General features: G+C 45.4%; 1 protein-coding gene across 1 annotated transcript in view; it reads left to right on the top strand.

The window, feature by feature from the left end:
• The first annotated feature begins 13845 nt into the window (after nt 1-13845).
• RORA (RAR related orphan receptor A) overlaps nt 13846-20863 on the top strand; it is a 503282-nt gene continuing 496264 nt past the window's right edge. The window contains exon 1 of the mRNA XM_044279864.1: nt 13846-14099. Within this exon, the coding sequence (XP_044135799.1) occupies nt 13943-14099 (157 nt within the window). The 5' untranslated portion in view covers nt 13846-13942. The remainder of the gene's footprint in view (nt 14100-20863) is intronic.

Genomic DNA, 20863 nt, shown 5'->3' with positions numbered 1-20863 from the left:
AAAACTACACTACGAAATTACAAAAATTTAATTTTATAATTGTTTATATCCTTTAAAAAATGCAAATACAATGTACTGGTGTATATAGAGATGTATCTGTAGACAACAGTACATTATGCATGGGAAGAATATTGAAGCTTTTAGAAAGAGAAAATCCTTTCATTGGGGAGGAACTGAACTGTGACTGCATAGAAAAGGCCAAGGACCAGTGGCGTACATAGAGAAATAAGGGCCCCATAGCAAGGATCAAACCAGGCCCCCCCCCCCCCCCACACACACAGAATAGAAGGGTTTCTGCCTAAACCCTTTTCAATGATCCTTGCACCATTTTTTCCACTGCCTCATTTGCTAAAAGCTGTTCCTTTATAGCAGGGTTTCTCAACTCCAGTCCTCAGAACCCTCCTACCAATATTGATTTCATGACTTCCTTAGTATTGAGCAGGTGATATAATTAGTGTCCATGCATCAAGACTTACCATAGGTATTTATTCTGTGGGATATTCTCAAATACCGACCGGTAGATGGTTCCCGAGGACTTGAGTTGAGAAACCCTGCTTTAGAGGGTAGAGTCCTGACCAAGTTTTAACCCCCAGTAGAAGAGGAGATGATCCCAACTGGGCCCCCTCTTGCCCTGGGCCCCATAGCAGTGGCATGGTCTGCCACTATGGTAGTTACGCCCCTGCCAAGGACTCCTTACAGCCTCAGAATACGGTTGGGAACGCCTGGCCTCACCATCGGTGTGAGTAGTAATCCACCATTGACTGCGTGCCACTGCATCTTCAGATTGTTGTTCTCTGCCTAACACTGAATCTGTCAGAGAGTTGCTCTAATGGCTTGGTCTCTAGCCCTTTCTCTGAACTCCTGACAGCTCATATACACTAATTTAAGCCATGTTCTTATCAATTTGATGATTGTGTTCATGAGCTGTCAGAAGTTCAGAGATAAGTGCTACAGATCGAGCTATCAGAGCACCTCTAAGGGTACTTTCACACTTGCGTTGTTTGATTCCGGCAGGCAGTTCCGTTGCCTGAACTGACTGCCTGATCAGGCAAACTGTATGCAAACGGATGTCATTTTTTCTGACTGATCAGGCATTTTTCTGACTGATCAGGATCCTGATCAGTCAGAAAAATGCCTGATCAGTCAGAAAAATGCCTGATCAGTCAGAAAAATGCATTGCAATACCGGATCCGTTTTTCCGGTGTCATCAGGCAAAACGGATCCGTTTTTTTTTTTTTTTTTTCATTTTTAAAGGTCTGCGCATGCGCAGACCGGAATGACGGATCCGGCATTCCGGTATTTTGAATGCCTGATCCGGCACTAATGCATTCCTATGGAAAAAAATGCCTGATCAGGCATTCAGGCAAGTCTTCAGTTTTTTTCGCCGGAGATAAAACCGTAGCATGCTACGGTTTTCTCTTTTGCCTGATCAGTCAAAACAACTGAACTGAAGACATCCTGATGCAAACTGAACGGATTACTCTCCATTCAGAATGCATGGGGATATGCCTGATCAGTTATTTTCCGGTATAGAGCCCCTGTGACGGAACTCTATGCCGGAAAAGAAAAACGCAAGTGTGAAAGTACCCTAAGATATTGATGAGCGGCAGGGGCGATATTCGAATTTGCAATATTTCACAAATATTTTGTAGAATATTAGTCATATATTGGTGATTTCGAGAATTCGCTATTATTTAATTGATTGCGAAAACCGGCAATGTAATATTTGTGTAAAGCGTGCGCAATACAGGTGTAGGTCACTTTTGCTACATTTTCCAAGCTGCTAGAAGTTTCCTGAGACTGGAGAAAATGGTTGGCACGGCAGAACATTAAAAATGGCTTTATATGCAGATAGAGTGTTCCAATATATTCGTGATTGAGCTAATCGGCAATTAATGATGCACATATTTTGGCGCAATACGTGAAACTTCAAATTTTAGCAGGTCTGACTACATATTACTGATTGGTGCACTAAGTATTGTTGTAACATCACAGCACTGTCTGAAGCATGTACAGTCGTGTCAGGGCTGGAATAGTGGATCAGGTATGGAATCCTTTGGCAGGGATGAAATAATCCCAAAAATTAGCGTAGTACAAAAAAGGTCAATCCAATCGGGTAGTCGGTTCCAGTTCCGGGTCGTGGCGGGCAGCAGAAATCGTAATCGAGGAAACAGGCAAGGAGTCGGTAGCTGGGAAGTCAGATTAAACAACAGGTTCACAGGAGGGAGCTGGGTGTTCACCATAAGGTTGAATAACTCAGCAATGAGTCAAGGCTCTGACTGGCTTTAAGTACACAGGGAACCCAGGACCGCCCCCCTGGTTGCCGGGCAACCAGGAGGCTTCCTTAGTCAGAAGCCAATCATAAGGCTGAGGGCGGTGACGGAGGCTGAAGCCCTCCCCTAGCCTTAGTAGTACCTGTGGTCTGGAATGGAGCATGTGCACTACGCTTGTATCCCCGCGCACGCGGCTTGTGTACCGCGCACCCGGCGTCCGACTCGCGCAGGCGCACTGGCCACATTGACGTCAGGTGTCCTGTCAGGAGGAAGAGGAGGAGCTATCTGCGCCCGCCGCCCGCGCCTGCAAACCCGATGCGAAACGGCCCCCCTGGTTCCCTGACAGAGCCCCCCACCAAGGAGCGGCCGCCGGACGCGAACCTGGGATGGCCGATCAGGATGAGCCCTGTGGAATGCGCGGACCTTGGCGTCTGCATGAAGGTTACCTGCTGGTTCCCAGGAACGCTCCTCTGGCCCATATCCCTTCCAGTGGACAAGGTATTCCAAGACTCCACGGCGTCTGCGGGAGTCCAAGATCCCCTGGACTTCATATTCATCATTGTTATCCACCTGAATGGGAGCGGGTGGCATCAACACTCTGCCCACAAGGGTGTTGGCACGGTAGGGTTTCAGTAGTGATACATGAAACACCGGATGGATGTTAAATGAAGTGGGCAGGTTTAGTCTCGCCGCGACGTCGTTGACCATTGAGGCGATAGTGAATGGTCCCAAATAGCGAGGGCCCAATTTCTTGGACGGGCAGGTCAGTTTAAGGTGCTGAGAAGATAACCATACCCTATCCCCACTTCTGTACTTGGGGCTCTCGGTGCGTCTCCGATCCGCCTGAGTCTTTTGCTGTTGCTGGGTAATGTGGAGCTTCTGCACTAGGGTACGTAGCAAACCCCGGAGACGACGGAGGCGCTGGGCCACTTCAGGTACGGGAATGTCCACCGGAAGGTCTGGAAGCGTCAAGGGATGGTACCCGTAATTCGCATAAAAGGGTGAGAGTCCCGTAGAGGTATGCTGCTGTTGATTGTATGCATATTCTGCCAGAGGGAGAAGGTCCACCCAGTCGTCTTGTAGGTACGACGAATAGCAGCGAAGATACTGCTCCAAGGTTTGGTTCGTCCTCTCCGTCTGGCCGTTGGACTGGGGATGATAAGCAGAGGACAGGTTGCGGGTGATGTGGAGGCAGCGGCAAAATTGGCTCCAGAAACGGGAGGTGAACTGCGAACCCCGATCAGATACAATAGAGGAGGGGAGTCCATGTAGGCGGAACACGTGCTGTAAAAACAATTTTGAGGTATGTTGGGCTGTTGGAAGGCCGGTAGTTGGAATAAAGTGGGCCATCTTGGTGCATCTATCTACTACAACCAAGATCGTAGTGTGGCCCTGTGAAGGAGGTAAGTCCACCACGAAATCCATTGCGAGGTCCCTTCAGGGCACCATTGCCACGGGTAGAGGTTGTAGTGGGCCGACTGGCCGGGTGTGGGGTCTCTTGTGCATGGCACAGATAGTGCATGAGCCCACAAAGGACCGTACATCCGCCGCTAGGGAAGGCCACCAGAACTGCCTCTGCACGTACTCTAAGGTATTGCGTATTCCCCTGTGACCTGCGGTTGGGTGGTCGTGATGATGTTGCAGGACCGGAACCCGATGGGAAGTAGGCACGTAGATTTTTCCCTGATGGTAACGTAGACCCTGCCTTTGTGGCAGGTGTGCTGCTTCAGACGGTACGGTCACGCTGGCTTGTCGGATCTCTTCGAGTAATGAATGTTGCGTGGCCAAAAAGTAGGTGCTTGGAAGGATGGTTTCTGGAGGTGAAAACACGGCATCGGTGTCATGAAGACGGGAGAGGGTATCGGCCTTCCCGTTCTTTGATCCAGGACGATATGTTATCTGGAGGGTGAAGTGGGAAAAGAAGAGGGCCCACCTGGCTTGCCGGGGCCGTAACCTCTTAGCAGTACGAAGGTATTCTAGGTTACGGTGATCAGTATAGACAGTTACCGGGTGCTTGGCTCCCTCCAGCAGATGCCGCCACTCCTCCAGCGCATTTTTTATGGCCAGTAGTTCCCTCTCGCCCACATCGTAGTTTCGTTCCGCCTTGGTTAACTTGCGGGAGTAGAACGCCACTGGGTGTAGGAGTTGTTTCTCCCCTTGTCTTTGGGAGAGAACTGCCCCGACAGCTTTCTCTGAGGCATCTGTCTCCAGGTAGAAGGGGAGAGCAGTGTCAGGCTGTGCCAATACCGGAGCTTGTGTGAAGAGCCTTTGGAGGGTTTGGAAGGCCTTATGAGCGGCAGGGGTCCATACAAATGGAACGTTGTTCCCGGTTAGGACCGTAATAGGAGCGCATATGGCCGAGAAATTCCGGATGAAGCGACGGTAGAAATTCGCGAAACCGATGAACTGTTGGACCATTCGTCGGTTTCGTGGGATAGGCCATTCTAGGATGGCCTGCACCTTCTTGGGGTCCATCTCCACTTTTCCGGGGGACAGTATGTATCCCAAGAATTCAATAGAAGGAACCTCAAAGATGCTCTTCTCCAGCTTCCCATAGAGTCGGTGTGTCCGAAGGCGCTGGAGGACTACCTTCACATGTCTCTCATGCTGCTGAAGTGTGTGGGAAAAAATAAGGATGTCATCCAGATACACTACCACATATGTGTCCAGAAGGTCGCGGAAGACATCGTTGATAAAGCTTTGGAAGGTAGCTGGGGCGTTGCAAAGCCCGAAGGGCATCACCAGATACTCATAATGGCCGAATCTGGAACGAAAAGCCGTCTTCCATTCATCGCCCTCACGGATCCGCACAAGATTATAGGCCCCCCGGAGGTCGATTTTGGAGAACACTTTGGCATCCTTCACTCGGTCCAGGAGATCAGGGATGAGAGGGAGAGGGTATTTATTTTTCCTGGTGATGTTGTTAAGGCCCCGGTAGTCCACACAGGGCCGAAGACCCCCGTCCTTCTTCCCCACAAAAAAGATACCTGCACCGACTGGGGAGGTGGACGGGCGGATGAAGCCCTTCGCCAGGCTTTCCTCAATGTAATCCCTCAGCGCCTGGGTCTCGGGCTCAGACAAGTTGTATAACCGTCCGTACGGCAGCGAGGCCCCGGGGAGTAGATCAATGGGGCAGTCATAAGGTCTGTGGGGAGGTAAGGTGTCTGCCCCTGCTTTCTCAAAGACATCTGCATATTCTTCGTATTTAGCAGGTAATACCCGAGGAGATGAGGCCAGGACCAGCAGAGAGCCAGGAACGGAGGAGATGCAGTGGGAGATGCAATAAGAGGACTGAAATGTGACACGTCCCAGGGCCCAGTCAATTTGGGGGTTGTGCTTTTTAAGCCATGGGATGCCCAAGATAACAGGAAATAAAGGAGAGGGTACGATGTCCCACACGATCTCTTCACGGTGGTGGCGACCAATGGAAAGGGTAAGAGGGTGTGATTCCAAGGAGACCGGTCCGGTTTTTAATGTACTGCCGTCCACCATGTGGAGTCGGGATGGGTGTTCCTTGGAGCGCAAGGATATTCCTAGCTGCGTGGCAAGTTTGGAATCAAAAAAACAGCTGCTTGCGCCCGAATCGATTAAGGCCGTGAGTTCATAGCCAGTTCCGTTCAGCTGTAGAGAAACACATAGAGTTAGATGTGAAGAACCGTGGTATACAGGTATGTTCAGGAACACAGCGGAACTGACAGTCCTACCTGTAGGTGGTTTGACAGGACAGTCTCTCAACATATGCCCGGATTTGGCACAGTAGAGGCAGAGATTGAGAGTCCGCCTTCTGGACCTCTCAACTGCTGAGAGTGGACCCCTGACTACTCCGACCTGCATTGGTTCGTCCGGGGTGAGGTCTCCCACTGTGGAGGATTGCCCAAGGACTGAAACGGGAAGAGGATTGGATCGCCGTGCAGGAAGAGGCAAAGCAAGCTGTCTCTCCGTCCTTCGTTCCCGGAAACGGCGGTCCAGTTGGGTAACCGTGCTCATCAGCCCTTCCAGGACCTCTGGGATCCCGATACGGGCGAGTTCGTCTTTTAATTGGTCCGACAGTCCGATCCGGAACTGGTCGATAAGGGCCACTTCATTGAGCCCGGTATCTGGTGCGATCTCCCGGAACTCTGTAATGTAGTCCTCCACTGGACGCCTTCCTTGTCGCAGGGAACGGAGAGTGTCCCTAGAGGTGGAAGCGCGCAGGGGGTCGTCAAAGAGTGCCTGCATGGTGGAAACAAAGGAGCCCCAAGAGGACAGCACTGGGCTATCAGTTTGCAGGAGCTGATGGGCCCAGGTCTGTGGGGGTCCCGTGAGCAGGGAGATAGCTGTCCGTACTTTGACATAGTCCGAGGAGTAAGTGCGGGGTTTCAAGGAGAACAGTAGCTCGCAGGAAATAATAAACGAACGGTATTTCTTCCTGTCTCCAGAAAAGCGTTCTGGTAGGGCTACTGCTGGTTCACTGTTCACCACTTCTAGTGAGGTGCGTGGAGCGGGAGGAGGTGAGGGTGGTAGTGCAGTGAACTGGGCTTGGCGCAGCTCCTGGGCACGCATTCTCCCTAATAGGTGTGCATGGCTGGCCTGCATGTCCTGAAGGGCTTGCGCCATCATCGTCAGTTGTTCGGACAAAGAAGGGGCACCGTCTGCAGGTCCCGCGGATTCCATGGTTCGGCTGAGTTATTATGTCAGGGCTGGAATAGTGGATCAGGTATGGAATCCTTTGGCAGGGATGAAATAATCCCAAAAATTAGCGTAGTACAAAAAAGGTCAATCCAATCGGGTAGTCGGTTCCAGTTCCGGGTCGTGGCGGGCAGCAGAAATCGTAATCGAGGAAACAGGCAAGGAGTCGGTAGCTGGGAAGTCAGATTAAACAACAGGTTCACAGGAGGGAGCTGGGTGTTCACCATAAGGTTGAATAACTCAGCAATGAGTCAAGGCTCTGACTGGCTTTAAGTACACAGGGAACCCAGGACCGCCCCCCTGGTTGCCGGGCAACCAGGAGGCTTCCTTAGTCAGAAGCCAATCATAAGGCTGAGGGCGGTGACGGAGGCTGAAGCCCTCCCCTAGCCTTAGTAGTACCTGTGGTCTGGAATGGAGCATGTGCACTATGCTTGTATCCCCGCGCACGCGGCTTGTGTACCGCGCACCCGGCGTCCGACTCGCGCAGGCGCACTGGCCACATTGACGTCAGGTGTCCTGTCAGGAGGAAGAGGAGGAGCTATCTGCGCCCCCGCGGCCCGCGCCTGCAAACCCGATGCGAAACGGCCCCCCTGGTTCCCTGACAAGTCGTGGCCAAAAGTTTTGAGAATTACATAAATATTGAAAATTGGAAAAGTTGCTGCTTAAGTTTTTATAATAGCAATTTGCATATACTCCAGAATGTTATGAAGAGTAATCAGATGAATTGCATAGTCCTTCTTTGCCATGAAAATTAACTTAATCCCCCAAAAAACTTTCCACTGTATTTCATTGCTGTCATTAAAGGACCTGCTGAGATCATTTCAGTAATCGTCTTGTTAACTCGGGTGAGGCTACTTTCACACTAACGTTCGATCGGATCCGTTCTGAACGGATCCGCTCATATTAATGCAGACGGTGGCTCCGTTCAGAACGGATCCCTCTGCATTATAACTTAGAAAATTTTTCTAAGTGTGAAAGTAGCCTGAGCGGATCCGTTCAGACTTTACATTGAAAGTCAATGGGGGACGGATCCGCTTGAAGATTGAGCCATATGGTGTCATCTTCAAGCGGATCCGTCCCCTTTGACTTACATTGCAAGTCGGAACGGATCCGCTCGCCTCCGCACGGCCAGGCGGACACCCGAACGCTGCTTGCAGCGTTCAGGTGTCCGCTCACTGAGCGGAGCGGAGGCTGAGCGCTGGCAGGCGGATACATTCTCAGTGGATCCGCCTCCACTGAGAATGCATTAGGGCCAGGCGGCTGCGTTCAGGGCCGCTTGTGAGCCCCTTCAAACGGAGCTCAAGAGCGGACACCTGAACGCAGGTGTGAAAGTAGCCAATGTTGACGAGCACAAGGCTGGAGATCATTATGTCATGCTGATTGGGTTAAAATGGCAGACTTGACCTGTTAAAAGGAGGGTGATGCTTGAAATCATTGTTCTTCCATTGTTAACCATGGTGACCTGCAAAGAAACGCGTGCAGACATCATTGCATTGCATAAAAATGGCTTCACAGGCAAGGATATTGTGGCTACTAAGATTGCACCTCAATCAACAATTTATAGGATCATCAAGAACTTCAAGGAAAGAGGTTAAATTCTTGTTAAGAAGGCTTCAGGGTGTCCAAGAAAGTCCAGCAAGCGCCAGGATCGTCTCCTAAAGAGGATTCAGCTGCGGGATCGGAGTGCCACCAGTGCAGAGTTTGCTCAGGAATGGCAGCAGGCAGGTTTGAGCGCATTTGCACGCACAGTGAGGCGAAGACTTTTGGAAGATAGCCTGGTGTCAAGAAGGGCAGCAAAGAAGCCACTTCTCTCCAAAAAAAACATCAGGGACAGATTGATCTTCTGCTGAAAATATGGTGAATGGACTGCTGAGGACTGGGGCAAAGTCATATTCTCCGATGAAGCCTCTTTCCGATTGTTTGGGGCATCAGGAAAAAGGCTTGTCTGGAGAAGAAAAGGTGAGCGCTACCATCAGTCCTGTGTCATGCCAACAGTAAAGCATCCTGAGACCATTCATGTGTGGGGTTGCTTCTCATCCAAGGGAGTGGGCTCACTCCCAATTTTGCTCAAAAACACAGCCATGAATGAAGAATGGTACCAAAACACCCTCCAACAGCAACTTCTTCCAACAATCCAACAACAGTTTGGTGAAGAACAATGCATTTTCCAGTACGATGGAGCACCGTGCCATACGGCAAAAGTGATAACTAAGTGGCTCGGGGACCAAAACGTTGACATTTTGGGTCCATGGCCTGGAAACTCCCCAGATCTTAATCCCATTGAGAACTTGTGGTCAATCCTCAAGAGGCGGGTGGACAAACAAAAACCCACTAATTCTGACAAATCAGGAATTGGCCCAGAAGTTGATTAAGAGCATGCCCAGTCGAATTGCAGAGGTCCTGAAAAAGAAGGGCCAACACTGCAAATAATGACTCTTTGCATAAATGTCATGTAATTGTCGATAAAAGCCTTTGAAACGTATGAAGTGCATGTAATTATATTTCACTACATCACAGAAACAACTGAAACAAAGATCTAAAAGCAGTTTAGCAGCAAACTTTGTGAATACTAATATTTGTGTCATTCTCAAAACTTTTGGCCACGACTGTATGTATGGACAGCAGAACCACTACCTAACACACTACCTAACACCCTGCACTGCAACAGCTACACTATCTAACCTACACTGACGATCTCCCACTAACTATCTGTATTATATATATAAGCTATTTAACTATTTTTCTAATGTAATGAGTGGAAAGCACAGAGCACAGCAATGACACTGCTGTCTCTCTCATAACGTTAAAAAACTCTAGAAAATGGCTGCTGAGGAGGTTCTTATATAGTAAGGGGTAGGCAACTTTCCTATTGGTTGCTAGGGATGTTGCTAAGCTCAGACAAAGACATTGCAGCCTTCTCATTGGCCCACAAGCAAGAAGCTGGGAGGGATCATATGATGGTTCAGATGAAAAAAAATCTACGGTATTCAAAAATACGAATATATATCACTATATTCTAAATATTCTCAAATTCTCAAAGTGCTGATATTCGCAATTAATATTCGCTATTCAAATATTCACGCCCAACACTACTCTCCTGACAGATCCAGTGTGAGGCAGAGATCAGTAGTCTGTAGATGCACTGAAACTGAAATCCATAGAGAGAAAGACCAATTGAGAGAAAGACCAATTGAAGTGTCTGCTTCTGGTCACTCATGCAGACTGGCAGAGTCTTCCACTGTAAGCATTGACTCCTAACTGCAGAACACTGCAAGGGGCTCTGACTTCTCTCTTTATATACCATTTCTAGCTAGACTAAAACCTTCTAGTGGGATGGGTGAAGTGGAGAAGCTCAGCACAAACAATTACAAACTTACCACTCCCATCTGGCATAAACTTACATTACTCAATGGCAATAACACTGCAGTTTTTCCAAACAAAAACAAGTTTCCAGACATAACATCATAGCTAAAACCAGACATTCAAAAGGTCAAACTGTCTGATTCTGGTGGTAAACAAGTCTAGCTTTTTCCCTCCAAAACATAGTCTTCTTTAAACCCTATTATAGCTGTGGAAAATTAGCAGCTTCCACAAATGTCCAGACTTCTAAGTACCCCTTGCTCCAGGGCACTACTTGTGTCTTTTCTAAGGGGGGGGGGGGGGGGTGCATATCCTTTCTGCTGCTGTTCTCCCCTATCACAGCTCAGGAGGTGTGTCCTTTCTGCAGCAGCTCTCTCTCAGTAAATATATATGTCTGGTAGTTGAAGGATGGAACTGCTCACTCAGCTCAGTGGGTGGACATGCTCAGTACTGTACAGATTAAACACCAGGAGTGTCATTAAAATTAAGTAAAAAGTAGCATGCAACTAGAACATTTTTGTAAAGGAATATACATTACAGAGGTAAATAGTTAACATTCGAGCAACATTGGCACAACCCCTTTAAATACAGACTTTATGGTTCTGTGGTTGCAGACTGGTATAGCCATTTATTGAGGACAGGTTGTGTTCTGGGACCATATGGTTTATGGAACATTATGGGTTTTATGGGGCTAATTCATTAAAAAGTTGTAATTAATATGTAACTGTATTTTCCATATGAACATTTGTATTATAGGCTGCCAATTTCTGGCATGGGCAATGATGCACTTCAGAATGTTTAATGGAGGTGTGCCCTTCTATATTTGCTTTCCATACAAATAGGCAGATTAGTACCGTTACACTTTTTCCAGTTGGTAAATGGCCTTTAATAATATTACTTTACAAGCCAGCAAATTATAACGTTAGCACTGGAGTTTTCATATTATAGACAATGGTTTCCACACTATTACTAGCAATGCAAACCAGGAGAATAATGTACCAAGTGAAAAACGTCACAGAGTTCTCTACATTTGATGCAATGCAGATTTTGAGGTAGTGTGCAAAAATGGTCTACTAAGAAATTATTTTTTACTTTTTTTCTGCGAATATGGAGACTGCAGATTTTATTTATACCAGACATAACGACTGAAGACACCAAGGAGGGACCTTAAAAATGTTGAGGAATTTATACATAAAGTATACTGGAACATTGAGTCCCGCTGGATCCAGGGCAGTTGGGAGGCATAGAGACAGTGTGCACTATGTGCCATGTTTCTTTGACTGATGGTGCCTGAGCAGCCACTTAAAGATGACCTGTCACCACTCCTGACATGCCTGTGTTAGCTTCATGCATTCTCCATGTAATAATAATTCTGGAGCATCTATTCTTATGCTCTATGTTGTCCCATTCCTCTATTATTCCTTCTAGAAGTTATGAATGAATTGCTAGCAGTGTGCAGTAAGGGTACAGATGGGTGGTAACCAGTTGGATGTGTGGCCCTGCACAGACTCACCCTATCCAATCAGTGCTGCCATTGTCAGACTGTGCAGGTACCCCCCCCCCCCAACTGGTTAACTCCCCACAGTGTCCTTACTGCAGACAATTCATTCATAACTTCTAGTAGAAATAATAAAAGAATAGAACATCATAGGGCCATAAGAATAGATGTTCCAGAATTATTACATGGGGAATGCAAGTGGTTAGTAAAACAGGCATGTCAAGAGTGTTGAAAGGTCCTCTTTAATGCCCCTGCTTCGCTGGGATGAATGGCGGTGTGCTGGACTCCACGTAAGGCACAGTGGAGTATTGGTCTTGGCTTACTTGCTTCATAAATGTGTCTGAAATGAGATGCGCTAAATATGTGCCACTTTGCCAGATTTCAAGGCAGCCACAATAATAAATGTGGGCTTACGTATTTTGAGTCTGATATTACAGCTCAGCTCTATTCACCCCCTTTAAAAAAAAAAAAACATTTCCTAACCCTGACACTGCTTATATATAAGCCTCACAATGTTACACATAACCCCACTCACATGTCCACAAGATACACGTCAGACAAATCCTTCTGCAATCTTTTTCCACACAATACAGAAGATTGATCGGTTCTGCCCTACATTTAGACATACAGAGACTGTGCCAGCTTTTCATTCTGCAATTTGAGCCATACTGGCACAGTTTGCTTAGTAAATCTCCCACAACATGTTGGGGTGTTGTTCAATACACGATGAGCCCCCAGGATGGATGAGATTGGTTTATACTTCTGATGCCTACTTTACAGCCTGAATTGTGACATTTCTCACCACCCACACTGTTTATACATAGGAATAAAATACACAATTGTATCCTATTTATACACAGAGTAGCATCACTGATTGAGCGCAATAGTTACATAGCCACCTAGTGACTTCTACAGACCTTGCTTCACCCATCTGCTGAGTGGAGAATAGCTGCTGTCTGGTTAATAAATAAAACAAAGTTCAGCTGACCATTCTAGAAAAGTAATAATAATAATTATTATTTATGTAGATCTATCTATCTAAATATCAATATCTATCTATCTATCTTTATCTATCTTTATATTTGTCCATATCATATTATCTATCTATCTATCAAAATATCTATATCTACCTATCTTTCTATCTATCCATATCTATCTATCTATGTATCTGTCTTTATCTATCTTTATATCTGTCCACATCATATTATCTATCTTTATCATCTTAATATCTATCTATCCATATAAAATATGTATGTGTGTGTGTGTATATATATAGAGAGAGAGAGAGAGAGAGAGAGAGAGAGAGAGATCATTTAACATAAAGTATTATATATTGTCACAATCTTAAAAAGCCTGTTTATCTTTATCTATCTGCCCATATTATATTATATTATCTATCTATCTCATCTAAGTATGTCTCTTTTATTGTATCTATCAATTATCTATCTATCATCGATCTATCCATTTAAAATATGTATGTGTGTATATATAGAGAGAGAGAGAGAGAGACAGAGAGAGAGAGACAGAGAGCGCTAAAGGGCATCCTACATAAAGATCACTGAGTAATATATTTTGTCACAATCTTAAAAAGTCTGTTTATAGCTATCCCGACTCCTGAATGGCACATCAGACTGGGTAAATATACTGTATTTCTGTATATATTAGTATATAACTAGGCAGATTATTCATTCTCAGGAAAACACATTTCCAATGATCACTTATGTAAAATACCAATTTCTATTTACTTGATAGAAAGCAAAAACTCAAGAACTTTTTTTGTTTTCGGTGGCAGAGCTGCGGCTCATAAGGAGTCCTCATCAGCATGTTCCTGTGCATTAGGCGTCTGTGACATGCACTGTCTTGGTGCGCAGACATTTAAACTGTCTGTGTATACATGTGTTCTTCCATAATCAATCCCAGCACTTCTCTTCGCTTCCCTCCAGCGCTGTCAGTGGCCACATGTGGTAACTGCTCTTATCTCACACTCTTTTCCCTGTGTCTCTCTCCCTCCTTCCTTTCCTTACCATAGAGTTGCATTGACACAGAGACAGAGGGAGTCTATGAGCCTCCTCCCAGCAATATCTAACATTGGGGGGGATCCTGATCCTCAAGACCCTACTACATCATTCTTTTGGGGGGAATAATGGATCCTTGTTCTCCTGCAAGCCCTGATCCGGCTTTGGAAACAGAAATCAGCAAGCCAGCCCCCCAGCCCAGAGACCCCCAGGAACCTGCAAGAAGAGGGGATCATACAGGAGCTGCAGGAAGACACAGCTACCCTATAACCACCACCAACAGAGGTACCATCTCCAAACCAGTGTGGGCTTCGATGGTGGGGGGGGGGACAGCGAGATGTGGCAGAGGCAATCTGGGGTTTTCATTCCACATTCATGGAGGGAGATAGAAGCAGGGATAGGAGACAGCAGAGCAGCCTTGGAAAACTTTGACAGCTTTTTTTTGTGGGAAGGAGGGGTGTTAATTAACCTCTTCAGCTCTGAAGCCATCATGCAGCCCTGCGTTCGGTAGCATTCATTTTAGTAGGTGCGGCATTTGCAGAAAGTACAGAAAAGTTTGAATTGCAATGATTTCCACTGACAGATGCAATAATGTTAGCAGGGGTTTGGTTTGACCTGGGTACCACTCCTCCTGATTCCTCTTCCCCTGCTCCATCACATCGCCTTTCCCCACGCTAAAGTCAGTACAAAGCTGCATGGGGGTCAGGTACAGTGCAACTACTTTCCGTTCTTACCGCCAGCTAATGAATGTCAGTAACCCTTTAAACACTGGACAATTTGACAACCTATGGGAGGCTATGGGTGCTATCTTATGAATTAAAAAAGGCTGACCCCGCAGATTCCAGAGGGCGCAAGAAAGCCTGTACTTTCAGTTAGCATTTGAAGGGTTAATGCACATCGGTATTATCTCTGTGTGGCTCGCTGTTCTTTTTTTTTTTTTTGGGGGGGGGGGGGGGGGGGTTTCATTAATATTATTATTTTTTCCTCCATAAAGGATTAAGGGTTAACCCTGTGTGGCTTTGATGGCAATGGTGCATTTTATTATAGTAGTGCGAGAAGGCTTGACTGTGTTTTAAGTAGTAAGCGCAGTGGGTTATGTAATATGTAATTACATTTATATGATAATTATATGTAGTGTTATTCAAGGAGATTATTCAGGATAGATAGGTGTGTAGTACATTTCGTGCCGGGACAAAATCAAATATGGCAACGTAAATCTCTTCAGGTGTCATATGTAAACTATATCCACATTTGGCTGAGGGACTGATCCCACCGTTCTGTGAGTGCGTGATAATCAAGTACAAGGCGCTGTTTTTCTTCATTGTAGAATGTTAAACGGGATTCAAAAAGTGGTTTTTTTTTTAATAACTTGTAAATTTGGAAAGTGTTGGAAGCATTGTACATGACATATTTCCCATTGGAATAGCTTTTATTTGGGCTAAATATTACACGTGATATCGGCGCAGAGCACTGGGAAGAATGAGCAGCTTTGTGAAAGTAGATATTGTCGCATACTTTGATATTTTTTGTGTTTCAGGAGGACTCAAACTCAGCTGTTAGAAGTCACTCAGAGGCCTAAACTGTTTTTCATTAAAGGGGTTGCCATGCTTTTTTTTTAAACCGTCCGCTGTACCTGTGGGGAAAAAAAACCTACCTGTTCCATGCCAGCTCCCTAGCTCCATTCACTGGTTGCTAGGCTTTTAGGCTTTTTTTTTAAAAATTTCAACCCCAGTCTGCTGTATCTGTGGAAAAAACATACCTGTTCCCAGCCGCTCCAGCAGTCCAGCTCCTGCATGGGACAGATGTGGTCACATGCGCTGCTGCAACCAATGACTGGCCTCAGCGTTGATATGTCCTAAGAGATCATGTAACTGCTGGGTCACATGCCACTTGCGGACATGAGCTAGTCATTGGCTGCAGCAGAGCATGTGACCCTGTCCATCTGGAGGTTTATAGACAGGTAGCTGGAAGCAGAGGAGCATGGTTTTTCCACAGGTACAAAGGTTGAAAAAAGTCAAAAGAAAAGCTGGATAACCCCTTTAAGTGCTATTGTATATTAACTGTCACCACCAAAGGCTAGGGTTTGAGTGACCCTTTAAGATGTTCTTAAGACAATGTGAAGACAATTCTAAGTAATTTGGAAGACCGTTGGCCATAATGATAATGACTCCTCACATACATGAGAGGTTATAACCTTGTGTCCTTTACTTTGATGTGCTGCCTAAAATGTAGGTTTAAGATGGTGACAAGGCCTGCTACATACACAGCCTAAAATCCCAGCTAAGGATACAAGGAAAGAACTGTAGGTTGTCCTGTCACAAGAACCAAAAAGCCAGAGATATTGTGCAGCATTAGTGCCACCGGTCCTACGTGATGGTCCTGGCCTAAAGGTCCAGCCAGGATGCTGGTTGTGATCCAAATATGTACTCTGTCATCAGGCCCCAGTGTGAGAACTGTATGTATGACCTTTCTCGCCTCAGTGGGACCTACCGTATATACATTGGACCCACTCTGCACACATTACACACACCACTCTTAATACCCTCTTATGCATCGACGTGTTTCACATTCGCCGTATGTTGGCAGTATTTTCATTACTCCCTAAAAATGTATGCCAGACACATTACAGGGACACTATGGCAGTGCATGCATCAGAATTGTCTCAAAAGTTGCTGTAAAATATTAAATATGAGGGAGGCACATCTTCATTGCTCCTTAAAATAAAATCTGCTGATTCCTTAATTTTACTGTCTGGCTCCGCGCCGTTCATTTGCAGTGAACAGACACAGGCCTCAGGTGAGGCAGGAGCTGAAAAGACATGGACATGCCAAGGACAAGCATATACAGAAATTTCTGTCATTTTTCATTTAGGATTTTTGCCTCATGTATGCCCTTTTCATGTGTGCTCTTCAAATACACTTTTACACCATGTGAGGTGTAGTTCTGTTCAGTTCCCTGTCTGATGAGCACAAACGATGGACTGAGGAAGCACCAAAAGAAGAAGACAAAACATGAATTCGAAGAAGCTCACTATGGACGTAACGTACACATCTGATAATACATAGCAATCCGCATCTACAAAAATGAAATAGGATTCTATTCTACTTAGGCTGAGTTCACACTTCAGTTATTTGGTCAGTTATTTCCATCCGTTATTATGAGCCAAAACTAGGTGCGGATCGGAAACACAGAACAGGTGCAGATCTTTCCATTATACCTGATCTGTGTGGTCAGTACCAGTACTACCTACCTATCTATTAAAGGGGTTTCCCTATCACAGACATATCACTAGGACATGCCCCCATTGTCTGATAGGTGCAAGTCCCATCTCTGGGACCTGCGCCCACACTGGGAACAGAGGGGAGAAAGGTGGTGGAGGGTGCATACCCAGCGGCCCTCAATTCATTTCTGTGGGGCCGCCGAAAATAGCCAAGCACTGGTCACCACTCTCCCCGCTCCGTTCTCGGCATAGGTGCATAGGACCCGCACCTATCATAAAATTGGGGCATATCCTAGCTATATGCCCCCATTGTCTCAGATGGGAATAACCCTTTAGGTGTAGTTATATGACTGATGAAGCCTTATAATTTGTCCGATATGTTGACAAAATGACCACTCTCCGCACCTGTTGGGTTTCCCATGCAGTTTTCCTTGGACTACTATATCCTGCAATCCAATGTTGTATAATGTATTAGTGATGCAGTCATAGAATATTATAATAATAATACGGATAAGAATAATTATTATAATCGGAGATGCTGAATGACCAGATGTCATTAAATGTGTCCACTCATGTGTCTGGCCAAACTGCAGGATTATACAGCTCTCCAATTTAAACAATTTCCTTGCAATCCTAATTCTTACCTGTTGCACAAAATATATAACATGTGTATGAAGTAGGCATTAGGCACGTGCAGTGCCTTGTGCGCTGAGGCAAGCAGCGACAATAGAGTCCATGTGGCTCTCTATTACGGAGCTATATGCACTCAATGAGAAGCTGTGTGTGGCACCACATTACTTCATATTAACCTAATGTGTCTGTACGAAAAATTGCTAATGTGTCTGTACCAAAAATCTGTCGGAAAAAGTGAATCAAAATGGCGCAATTTGGCGCGTCTATAGTTTCTACACTTTTTTCTGACATGTGTGACAAGGGGCAAGATTTAGCAAAAAGTGGGTGGGACTTTTTGGGAAACGGGATGGGCCTATGCACCAAAATTTTGGCATAAAAAACTGTTTAAAAAAAAGTAATCCAACCAATAAGTGGTAAAGAGTCAGTGTCTATCCCTGCACCAGATTTATCATCCAGCCTTAGCCCCTGTGATAAACCTGGTGCAGGTCTAGACAGCTGGTCTTAGCTTACACCATCTACAGGATTAGTAAATCTGGGCCTATCTGTACAAGGATGTCTAAATCATTGTTTGCCGGCAGCAGATCGTGCCGCCTACACAGCCTCTGCCGCCAGCAAACAATAGTTCTGTATGGGGACGAGTGATGGCATTAACGATCTGTCCATACTGAGGAGGAGATCACTGCATATAAATGTAGTGGTCTCCTCTATTGATGAGCAGGTCTGACAATCATTTGCTCCATCGGGCCATATAAAGGTGTCTTTATTTGTTTTGTTTTTAACTGAAAGGCATACATACTGTATATGGTGCCTTAAAAAAGTATTAAAACTTTTCCACATTTTTTCACGTTACATCCACAAACTCAAATATATTTTATTGGGATTTTATGTGATAGACCAACATAAACTGTCAAGTATGTGCGAAGTGGTTTTCCAATTTTTCTATAAATAAAATTCTGAAAAGTGTTGCATACATGAGTCAAAGGGCCACCTTTCGCTGCAGTTACAGCTCCAAGTCTTTTGGGGTATGTCTCCACCAGCTTTTCACATCTGGAGGCTGAAACGTTTGCCCATTCTTCTTTGTGAAATAACTCAAGTCAGATTAAATGGAGAGCTTCTGTGGACAACAATTTTCTAGGGATTTAGGTCTGGACTTTGACTGGGTCATTCTAACACATGAGTATGCTTTGAGCTAAACCATTCCATCATAGCTCTATAGCAGGTTTACCTCCAGGATTGCCCTGTATTTAGCTGCATTCATCTTCTTATCAACTCTGACCAGCTCCCCTGTCGCTGCTGAAAAAAAGCATCCCCACAGGATGATGCTTCCACCGCCATGTTTCACGGTGGGGATTGTGTGTTCATAGTAATGTGCAGTGTTAGTTTTCTGCCACACATAGAGTTTTTGCATTTAGGCCCAAAAAAATTTCTTAGGTCTCATCTGACCAGAGCACATTCTTCCACATGTTTGCTGTGTCCCCTACAGGGATTTTCGCAAACTTCAAATGGGACTTCTTATGACTTACTTTCAAAAATTGCTTTCTTCTTGCCACTCTTCCATAAAGGCCAGATTTGTGGAGTACATGACTAATAGCTATCCTATGGACACATTCTCCTACCTGAGCTGTGGATCTCTGCAGCTCCTCCAGAGAGACCATGGGCTCCTTGGCTACTTCTCTAATTATTGCTCTCCTTGTCTGGGCTGTCAGTGTAGGTGGGCAGCCATGTCTTTGTAGGTTTGCAGTTGTGCCATACTCGTTCCATTTTCGGATGATGGATTGTAACAGTGCTCTCTGAGATGTTCAGAGCTTGGAATATAAAAAAAAAAAACGAACCCTGCTTTACCCTTCTCCACAACTTTATCGCTGACCTGGCTGGTGTGTTCCTCAGTTTTCATGATGCTGTTTAATCACTAATGTTCTTTAACAAACCTCTGAGGCCTTCACAGAACAGCTGTAGTTATCCTGAGAGTAAATTACACACAGATGGACTCTGTTTACTAATTAGGGGACTTCTGAAAGCAATTGATCACACTGGATTGTATTTAGGGGTATCAGAGTACAGGGGGCTCAATAAAAATGCACGCCATGCTTTTCATATTTTTATTTATTGTACATCCTACCGCTATCTCTCCCAGTCCCCAGCATGCAGAAGTATGGTCAGCTTGGCCTACTGCATTCTCAGTAGGAAGAGGGGAGGAAACCAGTATCAGAGACTTCTAGTGGTGGTTTATCTCCATGAGAACACAAGGATTGAGCCTGTTGAAATCTAACTTCCCAATCCTTATCTGACATCTGCTTTTACGGGAGAGTAAGGAGACCCCCCCCCCCCCATACACATTATATAGTTAGGTTGTTGTAACAAAATTGACATGTTTTGCAACATTAATCTATGTATGTGTATGGCCAACTTAAGCCAAGAACTTCTGGAGCATGGAAGTACTTTACATAACATCTTTTTGTCTCTAGTCAGTTCAAAGAGCCTCTCAACGGGACTGGCTCCTTTTACATTTCTCCTCCGTAAGCTGAACTAATGTGATTGAACACACTAAATGATCCTTCAATCAATCAGTCAGACAGAAGAAGCACTCCTGTCTACTTACATATGGGGCTCTAAGATGTCATGGACCCAGGAGTGTGTCATATGACCTCTTTTGATTCAAAATGGCCTTGAAGGGTCATAAAGTAGAAAGCATAGGTGGCACGCTCTCATTTTGTCATTAGGGCATCTGATATAAAGGTGAGAGTCCCGTTCACTTGTTTCTTTTATATTTTGATACTGGCTATATTGTACATGTATGTTTTGAAGGTTGTCATCGCATTTATGGTAGCTGTCCTATTCAGTGTTCATGTTGAGCTTTTCTTGAAAGAAATGAGAGGAGAGAACTTATAAAGGACAGATACTGCCTCTCCTCTTTTTCATATTCTCTCCAGGTTTTGGTTCCCAAAACTGCATGCAGAAACCTGACCATGTGGCTGTACCCTCGTATATAGAAACATGATACATGATTTTTCATAGTAAAAGTATGTCTACATGAATAAATGCTGTACTAAAATAGAGCATCCTGTAGGCCCAATAGGTTGGGACCATTTGCCTGTTGTTGCTGCTGCTGTTCGTTGCCCTCTCCCCTGTACACAGTAGTATAAGGAGGTGGAATAGTTTGTATAATATTATTACATAAGTACGTGGGTAGCGTGGT

The sequence above is a fragment of the Bufo gargarizans genome, chromosome 2 (genome assembly GCF_014858855.1).
Source record: "Bufo gargarizans isolate SCDJY-AF-19 chromosome 2, ASM1485885v1, whole genome shotgun sequence".
Taxonomy (NCBI): domain Eukaryota; kingdom Metazoa; phylum Chordata; class Amphibia; order Anura; family Bufonidae; genus Bufo; species Bufo gargarizans.
This window is presented reverse-complemented; position numbering and strand designations above follow the sequence as displayed.